The following is a 27,576-nucleotide window of genomic DNA, read 5'->3' on the forward strand; positions in this document are numbered from 1 at the left end:
GTGGACATGTTTGTGTTGTTAGTCTACAGCTGCAGTGATTAACTCTGCAACTCTTTACCATGCACAGGCTAATTTTTAACTAGCTCTGACTGATATGTCCAAAACACCAGGTAAAATTCCCAAAAGTGTTCCATGAATGAGAGAAAGTGACGAAGTATAAATATTTTACAGGACACTCATTGGTGGTGAAGGTAAACTAAGCTTAATTTAACTTGGTTCATTCTCTTTCTGCTCTTCTATTCGTTTTCACTTCTGTCTTTCTTTCTTTTGAACCTTTTTGCTCCTTTATTTCTCTTTTTATTTTTCTTGTTATTCACCTTTTCATATTACTCTCTTTCTTACTCCTCATCATCATTCCTACCTTTCCTGTACTCACAAATTCTACCTTTAATTTTTATGTTTCCCTCTTCCCTTCAACTGTTCTTCCTTCCTTTCTCCCATTCTCACTCAATCTCCTCCTCTCCCACCATCTTTCCCCTTTCCTTCGTTCTTAATGACATCCCTCATATTTTTTCGAGACACCTCTCTAGGAGTAAATTGTCTAAAATATATCACAATGTTCCTGGCGTGTGAAAAATGCAAACTTCCGCCCTGTAACCTGAGTCATATGTTTGCACTCTGTCCCAAACTGCAGAACTTTTGGAACTCTTTCTTTGAAACTATGTCCGACGTTCTTAAAATCAAATTGGATGTCTGTCCTTTAATTGCCATCTTTGGTGTTTCATCTCAACATCAGCCTCTGAACCATAAACAAACCAGTGTTGTGGCCTTTACATCATTACTTGCTCGGTGCAGAATATTGTTGTCTTGGACCTCTCCACAACCCCCTTCTATATCAGTCTGGCTTAAAGACTTAATGTTCTTTTTAAAATGTGAAAAAATCAAGTACAACATCAGAGGCAGGGGTGACTCATTTTTGGGAAAATGGCTACAATTTATTACTTACTTCAATGATGTACGCACCCTGGAGGTGGATTGAGGAGAGGTAGACAGTAAACACTAATCATCTTAGCTTTTTTTTGTGTGTGTTTTTCTTTGAATGTTTGTTTGTTATTGTCTTTTGTTTCCCCCTTTCTTTTGGTTTTGGCTGTGGTTGTTTTGTTGGGGTTGTTGGGTGTGGTGTTATAATGTGAAATGCAAAATGCAAATTTCCAATAAAAATTCTATGATCAAAAGATTTGTCGAGACACAAGAGAACAAACTTGTTCATGCATATATACAACTGTATATATGCATGCCTACATGAGCCTTGTCTATAAACTCCTACGTACAGCAAGACCTTTTGTGGATAAAGCTGTGTGTGTTGATCAAAGAAGATTCATAAAAATTTCTACAAGTTATTTTGTTCCATTTATAATAAATAAATTCACAGACTCATTTATTCATACATTGTGCAAGTACTACAACACTGACACATGATAGACTAAATATTTTTTATTGTGTTCATGGTTTTCAGAGTACAAAGCGATCAATTTATTACATGAAAATCAAAAAATGGCCGAGTCCTCTGGGACACAGAGGCAGCTTTTCAACCTCTGGGCCACAAGATGTTATTGTTGTGAACTGTGTTGCATAGCTTTGAGTAAAGAACCATTTCATGATACAGTTAAGGGGGAAAGCCTTGGTGCTTCACAAAGCTTCATTTCACCATCTCTACCAACATCCATGCCACGATTAAAGCCACAGAGATCGCACTGTTTCTTCATTTGATGCAGGATTCTGTTGCATTGTGGTGCTGCTGCCAGATGATTGGCTGATTAGAAAAGTGCAGTTGTGTACAAGTGTTCCTAATAAAGTGGACAGTGAGTGTATATTCACTGTCCACTTTATTACTAACACTTGTACATGTGTGATACATAACGTGTATTGTATAAATGCCTCAGAGGATCGCGAGTAGCCTAGCCGCTACTCAAGTGTGTTGTATATAAAAGAACTGTATCATGTGATCTCAAAGCTCAGCTAATGTTATAAGTGTGTAAGGTGAAGCATTAAGTAAAGTAAAACATTCAGAATCTGCACTACACTTAGTGGACTTTCAAATCTACATTTATTAAGAACATCAAAATAGAAACAAACACTTTTTACATACCGTCTCCTGTACATAATTCACTGAAATTAGTGTTTCACTAAAGTTGTTTTAAAAAAGCATTGACTAAGTGAACGAACATGATGGAATGTAGCTCTTGAAATGTCCATGTCATCAGTTTATATTGGAGAGAACACTGAATATCTGCTTTACGATCCTTTGTGAAAGGATTTGTCATCATTTCCTCTTTTTTTCCCCCGACATCCCTTCAAATCTCCCTTTAACTCGCATGTGATTCAACATAAAATAATAATCTAATTTAAAAAAACACCCAGCTTGTTAGGCAGGATGTAATAAGGTGTTCGTTTATTTAAAAAAAAAAAAAAAAAAAAAAAAAACAGCCTAATGATCATGTTCAGGTGAAAAGAGCGAGATCAATCCAGCATTCTCGCTGTCAGTCACAACGTCTTTGCTAGGCTTCACCTTCTTAAAGAGCGAGGGAAGGTTTCGGATGTGGACCTCCTTCTTAAACTGCTGACCAAGAGGTTTCTGTAGAGAGGAAGAGAGTCGAGCATCAGTATGCGGGGAGGAGGGGGGGCAGGGAAGGAAAGTCTGAGTCTTGATCATAACGACTAATAAGAAAACCTGACTCAAAAGTTAAGGGGAGGAAAGAATAAATAAATAAAAAAAAATGAAAGATATTGCAAAAATGTGATTGGATACTCAGAGATGAAAGAGGAAATAAGTTACTCTCCATGACTGGGCGTTTAGCTAGCACTCTTTTCATTACACAACTGAGGCGGTCGTTCTTTAGAAGCCTTCACACGCGTCGGCTGAAACAAAACGGTCATTTCCATATACGCAATAGAAATCAGTGGAGCCTGGACGTCAATCAATAGAGAATATAAAGGAAGTGGCTCCCCTTTGTGGGTGGTGTGTGTCTTACCCCTACAGCTCCTGCAATGAGCTTCTTAAACTGGTCTTTTCTCTTCTTTTCGCCAACTTTCTGCGATGCAGGGTTGATGGTTTTCTGGTCGAACTGCTCTAGCAGGTCAGGTTGGACGTTGGGGATCTGGTTCATGATGGAACGCAGCTCCGCATATTGAGGCCGCTGTGGAGAGAGAAACAGTGTTCAAGATCATTTAGTGGAAAAGGTTCCGTAATGCTCTTACACTTCTTGTGACTGAAGTTACAGTTTTCCTTTATTTTATAGGATGTCCTGGTTACATGCGACTTGCGAATCTGGTACATTTAACACCAATTAAAACACCATCATCAACTACACTACACTACACTACACTACACAACACAACACAACAGGTGAAAAGTTTTTGGACACTTGACTGAAATGTATCTCATGATCTTAAAACCCTTTTGATCTGAAGGTGTATGATTAAATGTTTGAAATCAGTGTTGAAGACAAAAATATAATCGTGCCAACATTCATTTCTTTCACTCATTTTTTTTTTTAAATGGATGACTCAGAGCGAAATATTCCGAAAAGCAGCCAATAAGTGTCCAGCGTAGGTGGGAACTCCTTTAATACTGTTCAAAAAGCATCTCAGGGAAATACATTTCTGCCCAGAATACATTTCTGGAAATTCTAGGCACAAAGCATGTCTACTTTGAAGATGCTAAAATATTAAATTATTTTTGATTTATTTAGGTTTTTTTTTTAATCACAACATAATTCCCATAGTTCCATTTGTGTTACTCCAGAGTTTTGATGACTATTATTATTCTAAAATGTGGGGTAAAAATAAAAATAGAGTGTGTCTAAACTTTTGACCGGTAGTGATCTGATCATTATCTGATCACTTATGTAATGAATGCATTTCCCACTAGCTTTCATTATATCAGAAAACATTCCTCCATGAAATTGCTCAAATCTGCAGGACTGGCTTTTCTTGATTTTTTTCCCTACAACGTAAATACAAATAAGAAAACCTTTTAACAGGGGGTTTCCCAAAACATATCTATCTGTGTTAGCATTTAATTTCAAAAGAGGCTAATTATCTGTAGCCCTATGTTCCAAAAGTGAAACATACCAGGGCATCATAGATGAGCAGGGCGAGCTGCGTCAGTACTGCGTTGCAGCCGTCATGCTGGCCATGCATCTGCAGACCGCTCAGCACTCTGGTGAACAGCCACGTCACCGCATCTGGCAGCAAATTTGCACCCACCACCTGTGAAAAGCACCAACAAAATCACATGTATTTTCTTAAATCGGGTGTGCGAGGTAAAGTTATGGCCTTTTTTGGTACCTGTCTTAGCAAAGTCCAGCAGATCAGGGTAGCGGCACGCTGACAGTTACCGGTGTCCCTCCATGACAGAGAGTTAAACGAGAGAGCCAGCAGATTCATGTAGATGTCCTGACGGTGGAATTAAGAAGACAGAACAGAGAAGAAGTTGAACTGTACAAAACAGGATAAACTTAAAGGGAACATGCAGGTGCTTGCTGGCACCACAAAACTCAACTCAAATATCACCACGTTTCACCAGTTTTTCTAGCTTATAGGTCTCCCTTACAGTCACAGAACCCAGAGGCCATGCAAAATATATTGATTACTTGATTAATTGTTCAAACAAATGAAAGTTTAACTTGAAATCAAAGTAAAACAAGTTAGAATATAATTGAACATAAAAGTAAAACTGTTAGATGAAATTTACCTCATGTTTAAGGAGACACTTGCCCAGTTCGGTGAGCTCATCTGAAGTCTGCGATGCATTTAGCTGAGAAGAATCGGTTGCCATCATTTCCTCATCCCCTATAAAAATAAATAAATAAATAAATAAATAAAAAATTGGGTTGTGACCTCAAGCATCCTATTAATTTTTTCCTCTAGCCCCAATGGATGCAGCTCTACAGTTCTGAATCAGCTGCAGTATATTTCAAATAAATACAGCTACTACAATACTCATGCCTGTAACACAACTCAGAAAACATTACACTTATTCTTCATCAGTTTCCTGATACTACTCTAATGCTAGCAAGGAACTTAAGACTAGTTACAGTAAGCGATCTAATAATGGCAGGTAACAACGTCGACCTAAATGTATATCCAGCTAGTTATGTGCTTTAATACAGAGTGGTAACATTTAATTTAATGTAACAAAGCTAGTACATACTAATGGCCGTAATGGAGAAGTATTTGTAGAAACCTACTCTGTTAGGAATATAATGTTGTAGCAAAATAATCAATAACATGGTGGTGTAATTAATCAAACATTCTAGAGCTGCAGCAACTAATCCTTAAAATCGATAACAATTGATTAGGAAAATCATTGTCAAGGAATCTCATTATCGAGGTACGGGGCACGTTTACTCATTGCATTACTTCTGTTCCGAAAACACAGACACAGACCAAAGTTGAGTCCCAAATGATGTACTACACACTTACACTATACACTTACACTGTGTACTCTACAGTCTAGTGTGTGAATTTTAGACGTTTAGTGTCCTCTCAAATGGAACACTAGCGGGTTCTCACTAATCGGAAGTACAAGCTGCTCCATAGTCGATGGCACATGATGTCAAACGCACGTAATGCAATGCCGCTAGGTTTAGCTGTAAGGATGGGCGATACTGCAAAATTTAAAAGCATGCCCTTGAACTTGCGTGTACTTTCTTGTAGGGGAGAGCAGGGTGTCATGATTTATGAGGTAAATGCATCATTAATAAGCTAAATCTGAATACCACTTAAAGATTGTGTGATTTGTGCTCGACACACCTGCAATTAGTCATGTGTATGTTAAAAAACCAGGACAGACTTTAAGCACTTTTAAGCAAAAAATAAAATAAAATGAATAATTATATACATGTATATTACTGTAATGAACTGAATTAGCAAACGTGAAATTTGCACAAAATTACTACTGGGGAACAATGAATGTTTAAAACTTTTTCTTTTCTTCAATCTGAGGTTTTTGTTCAGAAACAATAATATAAAAGTGCCAATAATTAAACAAAAGCACAGAATACTACTGGCTTGAATTCTGACTCTTTGGCTTTTTTACCCCAGGGTCCTGTTAGGACTCTGCTAGTGACTTTTGTCTTGGTGCTGGCACTGAAGGGAGTCAGTCTGAAAGATTTCCCTCCTCCCCTCTTTGTTTCTTTTGCAGCTTGGCATTCTCTTTTTCATGTGTTTTTATAATATAATATAATATAATATAATATAATATAATATAATATAATATAATATAATATAATATAAAAAATGTGTGTCAGACATTTTGATACAACATGATAAGTCTATAAAAGATTCTTTAAATTTACTTGTGATAAAAATTGGAATAGTTTTCCTGGGTGCATTTTACCTAACAAATCTTTCAAAGTTTGTCCTGATAAAAGGCTTTGTCTCGTGACGTTAATGTTTTACCGTCAAGCGAGTGTTACAATATTGGTATTTTGGTTGTTCTTCGCACTTCAATAAACCCCCATGAGTCAGTCTGATGTGGCCTGCGAGACACCTTGCTGTTGTGGTGTGATGAGACATGATGAAGTGAATTTACTGATACGCCACAGAAATCTTTTACAATTCTACATTACATTTTTAAAAATTATTAATAAACACAATGAAATGTTCTGAGAAAACCTCACGCTGCAGCTTTACCCATTACAAAGCAGTAACACTGGAGACTCCTGTTAAAAGATTACACATTTTTAAATATCTGTTTGTGGTGCGCATCCGCCATGCAAGTCCCTGTGTAAATATTAACTATAGAAACGATTATCTATTCGAACGAGCGCATAATTACAAACCTCTGAATTGCCTTGCAGCCAGAACTACTGTCTGAGCTGACGTTACAGAAAATTAATCAAGACCTTCTGACCAATCAGGTTCATGAATTCAACAGCGTTGTGGAATGAAATAGCATCAAGACCCACAACGTAGCTTAGTGACCAGACAATTCAGTACATCTATAATGAAATGTGTATAGTATAAGGGGTAGGGCACTGTTTCAGACACACACACAAAAAAATGGATAGCCTCTACTCATAACACGTGTCCATGAGCTTGTGATTTGTACATCTGTGCTTTAATTACTTTTCATCATCATACCTTGCCAAGCATCATTGTATTTTAGAACAGCATTATGCAAGTGCTTATCTATAATCTAAATGAAGACTATATGATAGCTTCGAGGAAGCAGACCATACTGCCATTCTTCCTAATTAACTACTTTACTATTAAATATAGAAACTGTCACTTATAATAATTACAACTGTTTCAAACTCATTCCTGGGTTTTTAAAATAAACTTACCATCTGCATCCTCTCTGTTTGCTGCTGATTCAGGCAACTTTCTTGATATGTATGATGCACCTGCCAAAACAAAAGTGTAAAACAAAAGACAAAAACCCTACATTTTTTGTACAGGTGTGCTGTGGTGTATAAACACAGAGGCGTTTATTGAAATATGGCACTCACAGAGGAGATCCATGACCTCTCGTGTGGCCAAGCGCACTAGCCGATCTTCCAGCATCTCTTGCGATACCTGATTCTCCTCATACGCCTCGTCATCATCCGGCCCACTGATAAAAAAAAAAAAAATAAATAAAAAGTATTATAATACTAGAATGGAAATATACATACATGGAAAATACCTAAGAAAAGACCCAAGATACAGACCTGCCATGCTTGAGAGGGATAATGTGTAGCTGAGGGGGGGTTAAAACACAGTACATTTTTGATATAGTTTTTTCACAATATAAGCACTTGTAAGTTGGGTGGAGTGTGTATATATGTTGACAGAAAGAGAGAACTCAATCAGTGCATCGGGAAAATCAAATTGAGATGAGAGCACCAGCTAAAACATTACTAGTTTGAGATTGGGTGGGGGGTTTGGGCGGGGCTTGCAGGGTGTGTTAAAAAAAATAAAAATAAATAAAAAAAATAAAATAAAATAAAAAAACCCACCTACACAGCTGTGAGTTACTCCTGATTTAAGTGCTGATTGACTCGTCTGTCATTATATATATACAAAATTTAAAAACGGGGAAGAAGAAAAAAAAGCAGACTTTTTGTATGCTAACTCATAGCAGCATACTCTGATGTTAACACGTGAAGGTCCTACACAAAAACGCGTAAAAGTTGGCAGATCTGCATGATGGATATCACTCACCACATGCTAGTCCTCTGGTTGATGATCTGCCACCGATTGTTCAGTCTCTGTGAAGGATCACAGAGGATCACATAAATAGTGGCTTTTTAACAGGATTACAAACATTTCTGTATGAACTTCAGTGAGCTCCATTTACAGCACTTCCATAGTATTTCCTTCATAGTATATATTCACAGCCTTTGGGGGGGGACCTTAAAGTTTTACCTGCAGCAGATGAGAAAACAGAAGGCCGAGCAGCGGACAGAGAAGACTCTCGTAATATTCTGGAGGACAGGACGTGACCAGCGGTTTCATGAACACCCGTGATCACTCATTCCATTAAGGCAAATGAGACTGAAAAACAACTCAACGCATGTAAATCATTCATTTTCACTAGGGTTTTTTTTTTTGTTTAAATATCATTATACTCAGGACAAAAACACAAATCTTATATTGGGTATAAATATTTTACATTAGTTGGTTTTAGTCAAGTTTAAGGTTCATTAGAGGTGGGGTTCTAAAACCTTAACTAAAAATACAGTAATCATTCAATCAATCAATAATCATATTAAAAATAATAATTAACTGTAAAATAAATATTAAGGACCTTCTCAACAGAGGTATTTTAATGAACATAATGCAACTATTCAAATATTTAGTCAAGTCAATTTAGTCAAGTCAATTTAAACATTTTAAATGTGTACAGCTATATTTATTGAAGCCATATAGTTTTTTTATTCCCGAACTTTCCACTGACATATACATACATATACATACATATACATATATATATATATATATATATATATACATACATACATACATACATACATATATATATATATATATATATATATATATATATATATATATATATATATATATATACACACACATATACAGTGGGGGAAAAAAGTATTTGATCCCCTGCTGATTTTGTATGTTTGCCCACTGACAAAGAAATGATCAGTCTATAATTTTAATGGTAGATTTATTTGAACAGTGAGAGACAGAATAACAACAAAAAAATCCAGAAAAACGCACGTCAAAAATGTTATAAATTGATTTGCATTTTAATAAGGGAAATAAGTATTTGACCCCTCTGCAAAACATGACTTAGTACTTGGTTTAAAAACCCTTGTTGGCAATCACAGAGGTCAGACGTTTCTTGTAGTTGGCCACCAGGTTTGCACACATCTCAGGAGGGATTTTGTCCCACTCCTCTTTGCAGATCTTCTCCAAATCATTAAGGTTTCGAGGCTGACGTTTGGCAACTCGAACCTTCAGCTCTCTCCACAGATTTTCTATGGGATTTAGGTCTGGAGACTGCCTAGGTCACTCCAGGACCTTAATGTGCTTCTTCTTGAGCCACTCCTTTGTTGCCTTGGCCGTGTGTTTTGGGTCATTGTCATGCTGGAATATCCATCCACGACCCATTTTCAATGCCCTGTCTGAGGGAAGGAGGTTTTCACCCAAGATTTGACGGTACATAACCCCGTCCATCGTCCCTTTGATGCGGTGAAGTTGTCCTGTCCCCTTAGCAGAAAAAAACCCCCAAAGCATAATGTTTCCACCTCCATGTTTGAAGGTGGGGATGGTGTTCTTGGGGTCATAGGCAGCATTCCTCCTCCTCCAAACACGGCGAGTTGAGTTGATGCCAAAGAGCTCCATTTTGGTCTCATCTGACCTCAACACTTTCACCCAGTTGTCCTCTGAATCATTCAAATGTTCATTGGCAAACTTCAGACGGACATGTATATGTGCTTTCTTGAGCAGCGGACCTTGCGCGCGCTGCAGGATTTCAGTCCTTCACGGCGTAGTGTGTTACCAATTGTTTTCTTGGTGACTATGGTCCCAGCTGCCTTGAGATCATTCACAAGATCCTCCCGTGTAGTTCTGGGCTGATTCCTCACTGTTCTCATGATCAATGCAACTCCACGAGGTGAGATCTTGCATGGAGCCCCAGGCCGAGGGAGATTGACAGTTCTTTTGTGCTTCTTCCATTTGCGAATAATCGCACCAACTGTTGTCCCCTTCTCACCAAGCTGCTTGGCAATGGTCCAAGCCCATTCCAGACTTGTGTAGGTCTACAGTCTTGTCCCTGACATCCTTGGAGAGCTCTTTGGTCTTGGCCATGGTGGAGAGTTTGGAATCTGATTGATTGATTGCTTCTGTGGACAGGTGTCTTTTATACAGGTAACAAACTGATATTAGGAGCACTGCCTTTAAGAGTGTGCGCCTAATCTCAGCTCGTTACCTGTATAAAAGACACCTGGGAGCCAGAAATCTTTCTGATTGAGAGGGGGTCAAATACTTTTTTCCCTCATTAAAATGCAAATTAATTTATAACATTTTTGACATGCGTTTTTCTGGATTTTTTTGTTGTTATTCTGTCTCTCACTGTTCAAATACAACTACCATTAAAATTATAGACTGATCATTTCTTTGTCCGTGGGCAAACGTACAAAATCAGCAGGGGATCAAATACTTTTTTCCCTCACTGTATGTATATATATATATATATATATATATATATATATATATATATATATATATATATATATATATATATATATATATATATATATATACACACATACATACATACATACATACATACACACACACACACACACACACACACAGGTGCATCTAAAAAAAAAAGTTCATTTTCACAGTGATACTGGATTTTTGATTTCCGTGAGCTGTAGGCTGTAATCATCAAGATTAAAACAAAAAAAAAAGGTTTGAAATATCTCACTTTATGTGTGATTAATCTAGAATACGTGAAAGTTCCACTTTTTGAATTCAATTACAGAAAAAATTAACGTTCCAGAATTTTTTGAGATCCATCCATCTTCTATACCGCTTATCCTTCCTTCAGGCTCATAGGGAACCTGGAGCCTATCCCAGGGAGCATCGGGCACAAGGCGGGGTACACCCTCCAACGCAGGGCACAATCACACACACATTCACACACTACAGACACTTTGGACATGCCAATCAGCCTACCATGCATGTCTTTGGACTGGGGAGGAAACCGGAGTACCTGGAGGAAACCCCCGCAGCACAGGGAGAACATGCAAACTCCCCACACAGAGGGCCACGGTGGGAATCGAACCCCCGACCCTGGAGGTGTGAGGCGAACGTGCTAACTACTAAGCCGATTTTTTGAGATGCACCTGTATATATATTTGCTTACAGTATACAGTAGATGAATTATATCTGTTTGACGTTAATGAAACGCTAGGGTTAAGATGTTGATTTTGATATGTAGTTCTAGTACAAGCGCAAAATAATGCAGCAACATGACTTCCACTATAGTTCAGTAGATCACTTAAATGACATTTAAGATTTCATAAAGGATATGAAGCAAAGGGCGAAGCCTATGGTCAGGAACATGCTCCAGGTGGATGAGGGCAGAGCCCACTAACTGTTCTTCCAACCCCTCTATCGTATAAAAGTCCTGCAGCAAGGCTGGGCCAGCATGTCCTAGCACGTGGTAACTGCAAGAGAGCGAGAGAAAAAATTAAATAATGAGACTTAAGAACTAACGAGAAGCTGTGATGGTTTTCTGAAATTCCCCTTCTACTTCCTCTATGATTTTATCTCAAGGGAATCTTAAAAAGTTGTAGTCAGCATTTTTGGACAAAGTCTGCTGCAGCTACCTTTTTTGAAACCATTCAGTGCTCACATACAGAATAAAGATCCTGCTCAGATTTAAAGAAAAATTTTCCCAGAAGGCACTTTGTGCTTTATTTTGAAGAAAAAAAAAAGGGGAAAAATACAATAGCATCAAACAATGAAAACCAGGCAGATGGTGCTATTCAAAAATGGCACTTGAATAGTTTTATGTAGCAAACTACTCCATCTTTTTAATGGATGATGTAATGCCATTACAACGACCGATTACAACTACACCGTGTTTGCAGTGTAGTGAGAGTGTGTTCAGATTTTCTCACCAGTTGTCGTAGAGTGTGCAGAAGAAGCCTTGCATCCGCTCTAGTGCGCTTTTATACACCGGAGAGTCATACACGTCCGACAACGGCTGGGAGATTCCTTTATGAAGATACGTTTTAAGATATTTTATCCACATCTACATCTATAAATACATCACCACATTGCCAAAGACATTCACCATGTACCTAAAATGAGATTCTTCTCCACGTCCATGACATCATACGTCCGGGTGAAGGTCTCGCTGAGTAGAGATAGATTCTCTGGTAGAAATAGGCTGTTGTGGGTCCTGAAATGAAAATGAACAGAAAACAGAACATGCTTTAGGCTATAAAATGCAGACACTACAAATGCAGAGGTGCTTCCTACATGTATAACTATCATTGTAGCATTTGATTAAAGCCTATGCCATAAGTTATCCAAACATCCTAAAAATAAATTTAAAAAAAAATATTTTTAAAAAAAAGTTTAAAAAAAAAAAAAGTTAAAAAACAAAACAAACAAAAAAAAAACCACACACTTCTATCAAAGTCAACTACATGAGACATCAAAGTCAAAGAAAGAATATTGTATCAAATTAATAGCATGTAATGTATATATGCAATATTTTAAATGGTAATAAGGAAGCAATAACAGAGAGGACATGCTGTGAAAGGAAATAATCAGTGATGGGGTGATGTGATCTGATGCAAAGTGACATAATTAGTACCCGGATACCTATAAAGGGTTGTAATCAGGACTCACTGTTATCAGCAGGGTCATTTCTGACCAACTGCCCAAAGTAGCTTTATGTCAGATAGACAGCGTACCTGATGAGGGTGAGCAGATTTGGAAGCAGGGCCAGTACAGGCTCTGTGCAGGGGTTTCTGTAGATCGGCGCTCCAGCAGGAGAGTAGCCCACTATGAAACCCCCGGCTTTGGCTTCCTCCACATCAGCAGGCCAGCGTGCTCGCTTCACCATGCCCAGAATGGTGTACACACAAAAACTAATCTGAGAGTGGACATGAAATGATCAGTTATTCACTTAGGAGTAAACTAGCTAATTGAAATCTGAAAATAAAATGTACAGTGGTTAGTAGTGATGTGTGACTGTCTTTTCCAAATATGTTTATATGAATTTTCAGAAACTTATACATCATGATACATATCGTATAAGTATTGCGAGATGATTTGTGTCATATTGCCCTCCCCTACAAGCTAGAATACATTATAATTCTGATATAATGTGGACAGCTCAAATTTACCCTTGACCTGTTGATTCCCATCTGATCCTCAGCACCGTGTTCATTGATGACCTGATCAGCACCAATAAACGTAATAAAGCTTGCTGGATCGGACAATACGCTGCACAGAGGAGCAGTTATGAGCCATTGAAATGAGAAAGAAAAACAAAAACAGAATTAGTCATTTTCTTTGCCACTAGAATGAACAGATCTAGAAATAGCTCTCTCAATTGATTACATTTCCTGACTAATAAAGTTATCCTTATGAATGATATTATTTAAATAATATTTAAAAGATGGGTCAGTTCAGGGAAAATACTGGTTACTGTTGGCCTTCAAAATACTCAGAATGCAGTGCCTTGCTCAAGTATTCATTCCCTTTGTAGCATTATAACCTGAAACTAAATTTGGATTATAGGTCAATTTAGATTATCAAGTTGTCACTAGATAAGTATAATCGCTTTTCTGACTAACCCCCTCTTTAACTGGTCTCTGACTTTTGGTGGACAGCCTCCTCTACAGAGTAGAGGTTGTGCCATATTCTTCAAAATTTTTAATAATGGATTTTAAGTAGAGATCAACCGTTTGATAATTTTTGCTGATTAACTGGCACTGTAAACTGATTACTGGAACTATCGGTTATCTACAAAAATCCACACGGATAGTCTCTCCCAGTTGCATCTGTTGCGGGAGCAACTGGAGAAGCGTCCACCATCATTATAGAGCACGAGAGCGGCCTCTGGAGGCAAGATAAAAACTGACAAATTTTGTTGTGTTATTTGAAGTATTGTTTTGATCAATTCATTCTCTTTTTTATTTGTTATTTGGACTGTTACTTTTTGGTTCAGATTGGATGTACACATCTTTTATCATAGGGAGGTGTAATCAAATGACAGCATAAAATGTTTCGATCTCCAAGTCATGGGAGCATTTTACATTAAATGTCCCGAAGAAGATTGTAACTTGTAAACTTTACAAAGCAGAGCACGTGTAACACGGAAGCTCGACATTGAGGCAGGAGCACAAACTAATGTTTGTATCCAAAATTGCAGTGTCAATTCTGTCATTTATAATAATGGGAGCGATCTATTTGTAACAAGGACACGGTGATGTACAGTGGGTAGCAGAAGAAGGAACTAATGCCAAATTAAAATGAATTTTCAATCATTTATTCAACAGAAATATCAATAGATGTGATATTCTTCTGTGAAAAAGGTAAGTACACCCTTGGCCTCAGAAACTAGTATTGCCACCTTCAGCAGAAATAACATCTTGTAGGTGTTTTGCATAATTGTCCACCAGTCTCTGACATCGGCTTGCTCGAATTTTTGACCCCTCTTCCATGCAATATTCTTTCAATTTATTCTTTTTGAGCCGTTCCTTGATGGATTTGCTAGTGTGATTAGGATCATTATCCTGTTAAAAGGTCCACTTTTGGTTCAACTTCAACTTTTAGTCAGATGGCCTCAAATTATCTTCAAGCACTTTGATATTACACAGAATTCATAGCTGAATCAATGAGTGCAAGCTGTCCAGTCCCTGAGGCAGTGACGCAACCCCAAACCATAAGATTTCCACCACCGTGCTTCACAGTTGGTATGAGGTCCTTCTTCACCTGCACTCCCTAAGCAGGTTCTAATCACTGGCACCCAATCTTGAACACCTGATTCTAATTTAATGGATTTGAAGGTGTGATAAATGTAGGGGGTGTACTTACTTTTTCCATGTGACTGGTCTGTTTTTTGTTAACTTAAATTGTGACAATTACTACAAAATGTCAATTTTGTGTGTCATTTGATAGAGTATCAACATTAATAGGTGCTGTTTCAAGGAGGATCATATGTTTGCTTGTACAAATATGTCAAAGAAAACAACCATTTCCATGGGCTGTACTTATTTTTTCACACTTTCTTATTTCTACAAGTTGTAGTCCGAAGATTATATTTGTAACATTCCGTTTGTGGATTTTGTTTTAAATAAATAGAAAAACGGTATTGAAGTTCACCCTCATCCGATTAATCGATAAAATAATCGGCCACGTAATCAATTATGAAAATATTCGTTAGTTGCATCCCTGCTTATTACAATAAATCCACGTAGCATAATCCTGTAATTAATATTACACTATAGTCCAAGCCCACTGCCTATCTGAATTAAAGTACACTCAAACCCTTTAATAATTATTATCTCCAATATGACCTGTACCTGCGCATCTCCTCTGAGAGCCAGCGTGCCGTTACAGGAGCCATGAGCTCCTCTAAGAAGGCCTTCTGCTTGTTGTAGTCTTTAAACTGGTTGCTGATCAGCACGAGCGCCTCCATGAGTGCACACTTCTCCATCTGAGTCAGCAGCAGCTCATTGGTGAACAGCTCTTTCACTCGAGTGTAGAGCATGTCAAAGCATGGCTAGATGAAAAAATATGCTGTGACATCATACATTTTCTATTTATTGGTGTTTTTATGGTTTCATATTGATTTAGAACACATTTGTCTGTGATCAGTGATGGTGGAATATTAAAGAATATGAAGCTAGCACTTTTCCTTGGAGAGCCATTGCTTACCAGTATAAACTCTGGATAATCGCGACACATCTTGATGATGGAGGAACAAGCATGTCTTCTGACGTTCTTCACCGCTCGGGTTCGAGGAGCCTGAAAATTTGGCACGTCATTAACCTCAAATCCTACACACACCCCTAGCGACGATACAGCGCTTCCCAAAATCTGTGTTATGAACAAGTATGTGCTCAAATACAAGATATCATGATATTCAACATACATCATGTTCACTTCAGAATCCCATCACTAGTCTTGTGTTCTGTTTAGGTGAGCAACTGTCTTCGAAGTGATTACATTATGAAATATACTTTCTGTATCGGTTTTAAATACAATATCATGATATTATGAACCATGATAAAATGTTAAGCAAATACTGTGATACGAATTTAGATATTGGCCAGTAAGTAATACATATGTACTGCTTTGACTAAAAAAAAAAAAAAAAAAAACAATTAACTGAAGCAAACTCAACATGAAAGAGAAAGGGGAAAGAAAAAAACAAAGGAAAAAAAAAAATCCTTTCCACATTTACATGAACTCATACCTTGCTTTCTTCAACCACTTCAAATGTGATCGCAGGAAATAGCTTTAAGAAACACAAAAAAGAAAAATACATTCAATTAAAGCTGCAAACTTTAACGGGATGAAATATACTTTGACGGTCATCGATATACCCATGTGCAGTGCTAATGAGTATATGTTACAGTAGAAGTAGTGCAGTATAGGGAATATATCTTACCTTAAAGAACACTTGAGGTAGAACTTCTGGGCGATGCAGGACAAAGGGGAAGAGGGTGGTGAGATTGGTGAGGATGCAGGACAGGATGACGGGATCCCGTGTCTCATAGTTCACTACAGCATGCAGCAGCTCCATGCCTTGGTCAACAGGCAGCTTCTAATCAGTAGGATAAGCAGGAAAAAGAACAAGAGCATGGCGTTAACATGTGCTTCACTTCACAAACCACCACAGAATAAACGTCAATTATTCCATAATACAAATTACATTCACAACAGTACAGTCCTGTTCAATCTGCTTCAATGATGGCAAGTAGAAAATTGTATGATGGTGTGTTCATTAATGGGAGATTGATGGGTTATACCTCTTTCTCCAAGATTTTAAAAATCTGTCCCAACACACTTTCTGTTAAAAACGTCATGGCTTCCCACTGCACAGCTGCGGGCGAGAACGTTGAGCACATCCCTTCTCCTGTTTTAGCTTTAGAAAAGACCAGATCAGGGATTATTGTCTCTGTATATTTTCTCAGTTCAAACCATTTGTGCAATGCACGATTTCTTCCTAAATATGTAATGGACTAAAATAAGCTTGCTGAAAAACAACAACATTTGCTGGTTAAAATCATTTAAGAGAAGACTTTAATAAAAACCTGACCCCAAGAACAGCAAACTTGTCTTCCAGATTTAGTTGATTTCTCAGAAATGTGCTAGCATGCTCAGTGCGGAAACTTTCCAAATTACTGCGACACATTTCATGTGGTCAATTTAAGGTGGTAAACTTTCATTTCGGAAAAAAAAGCTGACCTCACCTAATTGCGTTTCAATGGCCTTTTGACTCAAATGGAGACCAAAAAGTTTCTATCTTATTCCCATCTGACTTACATTCAGCTGAATTTTCACAAAAGCCCCTCCCCTAAACACAGCTTGACCAATCATTTAGTAACTGGAACTACACATGGCTGACATTTATAAGGTTTTAGAACCTAAAACCTGCATTTTATCCATATAATTCATAATATAATCACACTATTTTTTTATTTTTTTTATTCCCATGTCATCTGCACTGACTGACACTGGATTTTCGCCTCTTTCGTGACCAGTCTTTATGCGTTTCACATTACTACACTGACAGGTTGTGATGTTATAGATGAAACCTTTAAATGCCTATTAGCGACCATCTTGTCTCTACTTCTCTGAAATGCATATCGAAACAGATTATGACTTTCACATGACAAATATACCTTCATAGAGGTTACTGAAAAACATCAAAAGCTCAATGGACATAGTAGTTACAAAGTAACATAAAATGTCCACAATGGTCAAAGTTTAAACTCACATAGAGCATTTCCAGCGTTGACGGGCGAGTTGATCTGATATTGTAACCATTCCCCAGCAATCTGGAAGGCTTCAAGAGGAGCAATCTTACAAGAATGACGAATAACGTCACCCTGCTGGGCCCGAAAAGCTGTCAAAGAAAAACTATTAACATCATGAAAAGGGCAAAGAACAATCCCGACAGCGAACGAGCAATCTGCTTACAATGAAAGAAAGCATTGAAGTCCTCGTCGCTGTCGAAGTCCACGCGGGCATACTCACAAGCCGGGCTGTCGTTCTTCGATGGGAATCCTGACTGGAAAGGGGAAAAAAAATAAATAATCGGTACAGCAGCAGAAACCTCTTGGAAATGGCAGGTCAATGAATGATTTTTCACTCACCTTCACAAGGTTGGTCATGGCTGCTTTTAAATATTTAACAGCCATCTGGATAATAACAGGCTCCTTAGATAAAACCTCATGTCTGAACATGCTTCCCCAGGTGGTCTGAGTGCAAGATCTAAGAAACTGCACAACATCATTAGATTGAGTCATTTCATTTCGCAGCTGAAAAGCATATTCTTTTACAGCAGCCATCTTAACATTTTACCTGACTGGGGTGAGTAGTGAAGGCGAGAAACGCTTCCATGTATTTACTCAAGTTAGCAGGAACCTCCACTTCCGCAGGCGAACCCTAACACAAACACATGACCATCAGTTCCCATGGAATCTTTATATTTTATATTATATATATATATATATATATATATATATATATATATATATATACACACATATACATACACATACACACACACATACGCGAAGATATAAAATGCCATACGAAGAACACCCTTACCAATAAGGCACAGAGCTGACTGCCTAGAGCACACAGCACCTGACATAACCTCTTCAGGAAAGTGTAGCTCATCTCGCTGAGCCCCACTTCTACTGATCTTCAGTGAAAATGACAAAAGACCATTTTATTTTAGATCTCCCATGCCTTCTGTCATGATTAAAGGCTTAACTTAAAAGCACATTACAAAAAGCAGATAAGACTTACTGTGCAGCTGACAGAATGTAGTGCATGGCCACGTCATCAAAGAGCACCATGAGTGGCTTCCTGTCTTCCAGTTTCCCCTGTACAGGGGGGCAAGAAGGACACAACATACATTAAACGTGTAATAATGTGCAATACTTTACCCATGCTTTTGATTTGTTTATTTCTTACATTTAGAATTCCATATATCAATACACATACAGTTCTGTGCAATAGTCTTAAGCACATGCAAATAAATGCCGTACAGCAAAGATGCCTTCAAACTAAACTAAATTAAATTAAATAAAAAATACTATAAAGAGCAGTAAACAGTAATAAATGAAACAAAGTCGATATTTGGTGTGACGACCATTTGCTTTGATGACCATTTGCTTTAAAAAAAAAAAATGTATTAGTAGTCTCAGGTAGAATTAGTTCAGTTTTATAAGGAAATGAGCTGTATGTTTTATTGAGTATTTTGCAGAACCAGACACGGTTCTTCTGGAGACTTTGACTGTCGCACTTCCAAAATCCAGCAGCCTTCATTGTGTTTTTGTCTGAAAAGTGTCTCTTACATAATACGCTGCTTTCTTTAATGATATACAAACATTTTTCTGTAACATTTTTTCTGTGCTGGAAAACTAATATGTTTTTTTGTACTGACTCGATAATGCAGAAGTCATGAAATAAAAATCTGTAACAAATTTTGTACTAAAAAATGAAATAAAAAATAGGGTGCCTAAAACAAGATTTTTGCACAGCACTGTATATATACTATAAATAATATAATGCTTACAATTGTCTCGTGTAGATCAAAAAAAGACAAATTTAAAAAAAAAATGTAAAAAAAAATACATACAAGCAAATAAAATTCTGTTGATATTAAATGACTTTGAAAGCAATATACCATCTTAAGCAACATGAACTGCAAGAAAATATCTGTACTTGCAGGCAGAGAAAGAGAAAACCAAAACCACTAGATCTGTACTCAAGCCCCAATCAGATCTAAAACATGTTGACTGTAATGTATATTGTAATCAATATCTTATTTAGGAACACCTGTACTTTCACGAACTTATATAAATCAGCCAAAAAGCCGAGGCTACAGTGGGAAAGCCTCTCCCACTTTAGGCAGTTAAAGACTGGGGGAAAATAACAGCCAGTGTTTATTCCAGTTTTCATCTGTCCAGTTTCGCTGAGTCCGTGCCCACTGTAGCCTCAGATTCCTGTTCTTGGCTGAAAGGAGTGAACCACACTGATTGTCTTCTGCTGTTTTAGCCCATCCACCTCCTTATCTACAGGTATCAGCACTTCAAATTTAATACCTTTTAATACCATATTCAAGATATTTCCAAAAATGTTTAACACCTGCACGTCACTTCAATCATGCTACACGATACAGCAGCTATAATGGATTATGTTCTTATAGAGATTCTGTTTTCAGCAATCAAAGGAGAAAAAGATGTCGAATTTACCATCACTCGTCACAGGTGTATTAGAAACCCCCTCACAGCAGTGTTCACTAGTCTTTTGTTATTTAATTCCAAGGTAATGTAACAAGTAGTGTTATACAGTGAGGGAAAAAAGTATTTGATCCCCTGCTGATTTTGTACGTTTGCCCACTGACAAAGAAATGATCAGTCTATAATTTTAATGGTAGGTTTATTTGAACAGTGAGAGACAGAATAACAACAAGAAAAACAAGAAAAACGCATGTCAAAAATGTTATAAATTAATTTGCATTTTAATGAGGGAAAAAAGTATTTGACCCCCTCTCAATCAGAAAGATTTCTGGCTCCCAGGTGTCTTTTATACAGGTAACGAGCTGAGATTAGGAGCACACTCTTAAAGGGAGTGCTCCTAATATCAGTTTGTTACCTGTATAAAAGACATCTGTCCACAGAAGCAATCAATCAATCAGATTCCAAACTCTCCACCATGGCCAAGACCAAAGAGCTCTCCAAGGATGTCAGGGACAAGATGTAGACCTACACAAGTCTGGAATGGGCTACAAGACCATTGCCAAGCAGCTTGCTGAGAAGGGGACAACAGTTGGTGCGATTATTCGCAAATGGAAGAAGCACAAAAGAACTGTCAATCTCCCTCGGCCTGGGGCTCCATGCAAGATCTCACCTCGTGAAGTTGCAGTGATCATGAGAACAGTGAGGAATCAGCCCAGAACTAAACGGGAGGATCTTGTCAATGATCTCAAGGCAGCTGGGACCATAGTCACCAAGAAAACAATTGGTAACACACTACGCCGTGAAGGACTGAAATCCTGCAGCGCGCGCAAGGTCCGCTGCTCAAGAAAGCACATATACATGCCCGTCTGAAGTTTGCCAATGAACATCTGAATGATTCAGAGGACAACTGGGTGAAAGTGTTGTGGTCAGATGAGACCAAAATGGAGCTCTTTGGCATCAACTCAACTCGCCGTGTTTGGAGGAGGAGGAATGCTGCCTATGACCCCTGGAACACCATCCCCACCGTCAAACATGGAGGTGGAAACATTATGCTTTGGGGGTGTTTCTCTGCTAAGGGGACAGGACAACTTCACCGCATCAAAGGGACGATGGACGGGGCCATGTACCGTCAAATCTTGGGTGAAAACCTCCTTCCCTCAGACAGGGCATTGAAAATGGGTCGTGGATGGGTATTCCAGCATGACAATGACCCAAAACACACGGCCAAGGCAACAAAGGAGTGGCTCAAGAAGAAGCACATTAAGGTCCTGGAGTGACCTAGGCAGTCTCCAGACCTAAATCCCATAGAAAATCTGTGGAGAGAGCTGAAGGTTCGAGTTGCCAAACGTCAGCCTCGAAACCTTAATGATTTGGAGAAGATCTGCAAAGAGGAGTGGGACAAAATCCCTCCTGAGATGTGTGCAAACCTGGTGGCCAACTACAAGAAACGTCTGACCTCTGTGATTGCCAACAAGGGTTTTTAAACCAAGTACTAAGTCATGTTTTGCAGAGGGGTCAAATACATATTTCCCTCATTAAAATGCAAATCAATTTATAACATTTTTGACGTGCGTTTTTCTGGATTTTTTTGTTGTTATTCTGTCTCTCACTGTTCAAATAAATCTACCATTAAAATTATAGACTGATCATTTCTTTGTCAGTGGGCAAACATACAAAATCAGCAGGGGATCAAATACTTTTTTCCCTCACTGTAAATGTCCAGAAATTTTTGTAAAATATATATTAAAAAACCTTTGCTGTTTTGTGATATTACTACTGCACTGAAGAATAGTTAATAATATTTTTTTACTTTGGGTACAAATAGTAATATAACAATAGTAATATATTTCTGATATATTTCACTTTAATGCATTAGACCTTGTGGCTTTTATTTTGGAGGAAAACCGCAGGAAGACCTCCTTATAGTATTTTTAAAATTCACTGTCAAAATTCATTGTCAGTCAGGTGAAATGCTGTAAACCTCTGTCCACAGAAATGTTTGAGATAACGCTAACATAAAACCAAAGTGAATCTGGCGTGTGTTGTGTCTAATGCAGGTTATAAGTCACTCAAACTCACAGCACAGAGAGATGAAGTTGGTGTGGAGTGGCGTTTACTGTGAACCAAGCCGCTCTAAAACACCGGAGTGTGTGAGTGACCGCATACACACTCCGAGTGCAACACGGTCCCACGGCTTTACCATCTCAAACAGCACCCAGCCAAAATAACATCGAAATCTTCTTTATGGTGTCGGTTCGGTTACATTTTTAAGACCTTTCAAACATGAATTTAAGACATTTTAATGCTAATTGAAGGCTTATTTTTACATTAAGGAATTTAAGACATTTTAAGACTTTTAAGGACCCGCGGACATGCTGTTAGGATTGAAAGTTTGTGCATGCTGAGATCATTCGTTTTCTGCGCACTGTGGTTGTAAAGAGTGCTTATTTAAGTTACTGTAGCCTTCCTGTCAGCTCGAAACCGTCTGGCTGATCTCCTCTGACCTCACTGTTTGAACATTAACTGAAGCTCTTGACCTGTTTTATGCATCGTGCTGATGAAAGATAAGCAGATGTACAGGTGCTCCTAATAAACATTGGTCTGCGAGTGTATGCTAAAATGTATGGTATTTCTGCATGAAATATTTACAGGCTAAATCATACAAACAGTGGCACTGAGGAAAGGAAAGAGCCACTCACTTTCCTGCTGATTGCAATGAGCAGACACTCAGCAGCCTCCAGCTGAAGCTCTGGCTCGCTCAGGAGTAAGCACAGGATCTCCAGTAAATGGCAGCTGTTGTTGGTGATGTGAACCAGCGCGACCCAGTCTATGTAGCCGGCCAGAGTGTTTAAGGTGGTCATGCCAACTCGACAATGTGCTTTGGCCTAATAAAAGTAAAGGAACGCATTATTAAATAGTTTGATGCCATGCCAAAGTGCATTATTCGTCTGTAATTCAAAAACAAAAATCAGTGACCTCACAGTCTGAGCCTCACCTTTAACTCTTGTCCTGGGATTATTTTCTGGAAAACAAAAGCGCAAAAAAGAGAGACAATTCAAATATGATGAACAAAAAACTAGTGGAGTCTAACTTCTACTAGACGTAGCACAGAAGTCTAAAACATTTTATGAAATCCATTAACGACGAGATCAGGTGTGTTGTGGAACGTTTAAGAGACAAGTTCGTTCCTGCGCATGTATTATGCCTAGCAACTCGAGACTGACCGATTGATGAGTTTTGCAGATTAATCACTCGTTTGTCCCGGTTGAGGGAGCTATCGCTGACAAACTTTGTTCTGTTATCTGAAGTGGTTTTTTAATTCATTTTGGAGGCATCAATTTTATTTGTTATTTGGAGTGTTACATTTTGAATGTATATCTTTTACTTTAATATTTATTAATATATTAATATGCACTACCAGTCAAACATTTAGACACACTCATTCTTTATTTTATTTCTTTTAGAATAATAATAAAGTCATCAAAACTCTGGAGTAACAAGCGGAACTATGGGAATTATGTTGTGATAAAAAAAATCCAAAATAAATTAAAATAATTGAATATTTTAGCATTTTCAAAGTAGACACACTTTTTCACTAGAATTTTCAGAAATGTATTCTTGGCATTTTCTCAACCGATTTCTTGAGGAATTTACCTGAGATAATTTTTAAACAGTATTAAGGGAGTTCACACCTACGCTGGACACTTACTGGATGCTTTTCAGAATATTTCGCTCCGAGTCGCCCGTTTAAAAAATAATGTTTGTTAATAAAATGTAAATTTTCTAATGAAAGAAATGAATACGTCGGCATGATTACATTTTTGTCTACAACAGCGATTTAAAACATTAAATCACACACCTTCAGATCAAAAGGCTTTTAAGATCATGAGAAACAATTTAAGTCAAGTGTCCACAAACTTTTGACCGGTAATGTATATGAATATTTCTAAATTTATTTCATTTTTTTTAAAAAAAGGAAAAATAAGTACATTTTCATGATACAGTTTATTTTTGTAATAAAGTTCAGTATTGTTTTACTTTGAGTGTTATGTTTTCATTCCGTATCATTTTTAAAAACTATCGGTTGATTAATCGGTTATGGACAGATACCGGCCCAACTTCACAAAAACCCATTATAGACCTCTCCTAGCAACCGGAAATTCTGCCTAGAAACACAAACTGCTGTGTTACACATGGACACACACAATCGAAGCGACAGTGTCCTTTAAAAAAATAAATAAATAAATAAAAATTGGTTCTGAACTTCAACCTATACATCTAGAACACCTTTTTGGTGATCCCTTTAGCGCAACAATATCAAACCTACTAGAACATCCTACCAGTTTCCTGTACTCATCGACATGCTGCTGCAGGATGGTCAGGAGGAAGTTGAAGATGCTGTCCATGTTCTGCGTTAGTGTGTGTTGGATGTCTCTCCGGCGCTGCTGGGGAAGAGTCTGGAACGTAATCACGTCCTCGGCCAGACGCAGCAGAATCAGCATCACCAGCTCCGTCTGCGTGTCCTGAACAAGACAAGGTAAAGAGCAGGAAAGGTACGTGTTGTAAAAGAGCAGGAAAGCTATGCGTTGTAAAAGAGCAGGTAAGATGCTCCATCGACTTTACATGTTTACAAGGAAATGGAAATGCCAACATTTTGAAGAACGCCTGAAGTTAGAGCGGTGCAGTGAGCATTCAGGCAATACCCAAGCATAAATCACAATACCCCAAATGTAGTGAGCGTTTCCATCTCTTTCAGCATATCTGGCCACTGTTGAGGCCACTCCCTCTTGATCATCTCCACAACGATGCGTGACAGAGCGTCTTTAATATGACTCTCCTCCTCCAAGATGGGATATGTTCCCTAATGAAATACATAAAGACATCATGTATGTATCACACACTTTTACTAGCGACGGGAACTCAAAGAGCCGTCTCACGTCAAGGTTGCCAGATTGTTCTAGTTTTTATTTTCCTCAGGTCTTTTTGTGCATTTGTTTTAGTTGGGTTGGAAAATTTTGCTGAGACCTGTAAACTCTGTTCAGTACTCACATTGGTCAACATCTCCATGGTGCAGTCTTTCAAATGGACTTTCTCATGCTGCGGCATGTTGTTCCACTGAAACCTGGTTACACAACATACGGCCCATCGGTGTATATCCTATACAGAAACATTCCCTTCTACGGCTTATATTTAAAGTCGTACTTACTTTATAACATGCTCCAGTATTTGTAGACCAAAATGTCTCACCACCGCTGTCTGGGATTTATCTGCTAACTGAAGGCCACACTGAATACAATACGGGCATTTTTCTTTGAATTCCTCACAAAACTGAAACAGAAGATTAATTATTAGTATCTGAAATAAAATAAGAATAGCTATAACTCAGCTACAAATCTGAACATGTAGTTAGGGCTGTTACGGCATCACATGTAGCCACGTTGTGTGTGTGCTTTTTTTTTTTTTTATCCCATTCAAGTACTGGTTCTCATCCCTTTAATAATATCAACATGACAAACACTGACAATGAGATTTTACCAAAAAGCCACTCAACATAGCTTCCTAAGAAAGAAGAATAATTAATGATAATGAGTCTTTATTGATCACATATACATATGCACAGTGAAATTCTTTTCTTCGCATACCCCAGCATGTCAGGAAGTTGGGGTCAGAGCGCAGGGTCACCCATGATACAGCTCCCCTGGAGCAGAGAGGGTTAAGGGCCTTGCTCAAGGGCCCAACAGTGGCAATTTGGCAGTGCTGGGGCTTGAACCCCCGACCTTCCGATCAGTAACTCAGAGCCTTAACCGTCAAGCCACCACTGCCCTAATTATGGGATTTTATCGCTTTTCCTCCAGCGTGGTCTGTTCTACAAACAAGTTTTGCACAAATATTTCCTAATAAAAATGCGTTTTACTTTTCACCACCGACTTATGTTTTGAAAATGGTCGATTAATACCGTGAAACCGTGATATTTTCACACTAGGTTATCATACCGTGGAAATTTCAAACCGTAACACCTGTACATTAGCAACATGAACGGTTCGGGTCAATGAGCAGGCGAGATACTGACTGCATCCCAAATGGCTTCGTATTATACACAAGGTGCACTATATAGGGTGCATACATTAGCTTTCACACTCACTAGTTAGTGCACTGGATGAGGGGAAAACAAGCCATTTATGACGCAGCCACAGGCAGATGTGTCTTTAGCTTCCAAAATACACATAACCGATTAATTAGCTATACAAATGATAATAGCTAGGTCGGCTAACACTGTAATACACTTAGCTAAAAATCTAACTATAAAAAGTTTATTTCTTTTATTAAGAAAACTGTGTTTTAATGCGCACTCTGGAGCGCGTAAAGGTTTCTATAAAAACGTTAGCTTTAGCCGGGCAGCAGCTCAGCAGCCCTCCGCTCGCCGGTTAGCTAGACCCTGCTAGCCGTGTAGCTAATCGCTTCTCCTCCAGCCCCGGTACCTTCAGAGCCTCCAGGCGGTACCGATGATTGGATTCCGCGTCCATTATAACGGTCACAGCCTTAATGAGCTGCTCACACATCGCGGCCACCGGCTCTGCCATGGTACTGCTCACGTAGCAAACACAGCTAACTGCACACGCTTACGAGGTGCTTTAACGGAGGAGCTGTGCAACAGCGTGCATGCAGCTTGCAGCGCTGGACAGCCCCGCAGAATCATGGGAAATGGAGTTCTCTATGGGACGCCATTATCACGAGCTCCGAGCTGAATGTAATTATGCATGGAGAAGAGTATGTGTAGTTTGTGATGATTACCGCATGGTGGCGCGCGCGCAACACGACACTAAATTGACCCTTTAATACATTTAACAGTTTTACTCAGTTCGGACTGTTATTTGAAAAGAACAACCAAGTTTGAATTATTTACTTACAAATGTATTAAAATCTTTATTGTTCATAGTAATATATTAATATATATTTTTTTTAAATATGAAAAATGGTTGCTTGTTTGTTGTTTAAACAAATATCCATTGTCCTTGTAATGTATTCATATTTTTAAAGCATATATTATTTATTTATTTATCTAGTCATTAAATTCAAAGTTTTTTTCCTTTTAATTCATCACAGTGCATAACTAATTCATATTTCATTCAAAAGTTAATCAACATTTATTTATCTATTT

The 27,576-nt window shown here is 38.2% G+C and overlaps 1 protein-coding gene across 1 annotated transcript; it reads right to left on the bottom strand.

Annotated features, from left to right (window-relative positions):
* Window positions 1–1,419: 1,419 nt before the first annotated feature.
* On the bottom strand, window positions 1,420–27,098 carry LOC108260983 (exportin-5). Its single transcript, XM_017461765.3, has 32 exons — window positions 26,897–27,098; window positions 25,624–25,745; window positions 25,467–25,539; window positions 25,141–25,278; window positions 24,758–24,940; window positions 23,413–23,439; window positions 23,117–23,302; window positions 18,979–19,055; window positions 18,775–18,871; window positions 18,526–18,609; window positions 18,318–18,443; window positions 18,142–18,232; window positions 17,939–18,067; window positions 16,968–17,083; window positions 16,607–16,762; window positions 16,412–16,453; window positions 15,871–15,960; window positions 15,516–15,715; window positions 13,332–13,431; window positions 12,897–13,078; window positions 12,276–12,376; window positions 12,093–12,189; window positions 11,500–11,636; window positions 8,356–8,453; window positions 8,152–8,198; window positions 7,458–7,561; window positions 7,293–7,352; window positions 4,697–4,794; window positions 4,291–4,398; window positions 4,075–4,212; window positions 2,973–3,137; window positions 1,420–2,575 (listed from the first exon to the last, which is right to left on the bottom strand). Exons 1-32 carry the CDS (start codon window positions 26,996–26,998, stop codon window positions 2,429–2,431), a joined length of 3,621 nt encoding a protein of 1,206 aa, XP_017317254.1. The 5' UTR covers window positions 26,999–27,098; the 3' UTR covers window positions 1,420–2,428.
* Window positions 27,099–27,576: the final 478 nt, after the last annotated feature.

Source organism: Ictalurus punctatus, chromosome 29 (genome assembly GCF_001660625.3).
Source record: "Ictalurus punctatus breed USDA103 chromosome 29, Coco_2.0, whole genome shotgun sequence".
Classification (NCBI taxonomy): domain Eukaryota; kingdom Metazoa; phylum Chordata; class Actinopteri; order Siluriformes; family Ictaluridae; genus Ictalurus; species Ictalurus punctatus.

Bases quoted from the DNA above. Each gene is read 5' to 3' on its own strand.
- LOC108260983 (XM_017461765.3), bottom strand. From the start codon at position 26,998: ATGGCAGAGCCGGTGGCCGCGATGTGTGAGCAGCTCATTAAGGCTGTG. The intron at 8,454-11,499 runs ATATCCTTTATG...ATGAGTGATCAC, and splicing joins TAGGCTTCGCCCTTTGCTTC to GGGTGTTCATGAAACCGCTG. The intron at 3,138-4,074 runs GTATGTTTCACT...CTCTCTCCACAG, and splicing joins TGCTCATCTATGATGCCCTG to CGGCCTCAATATGCGGAGCT.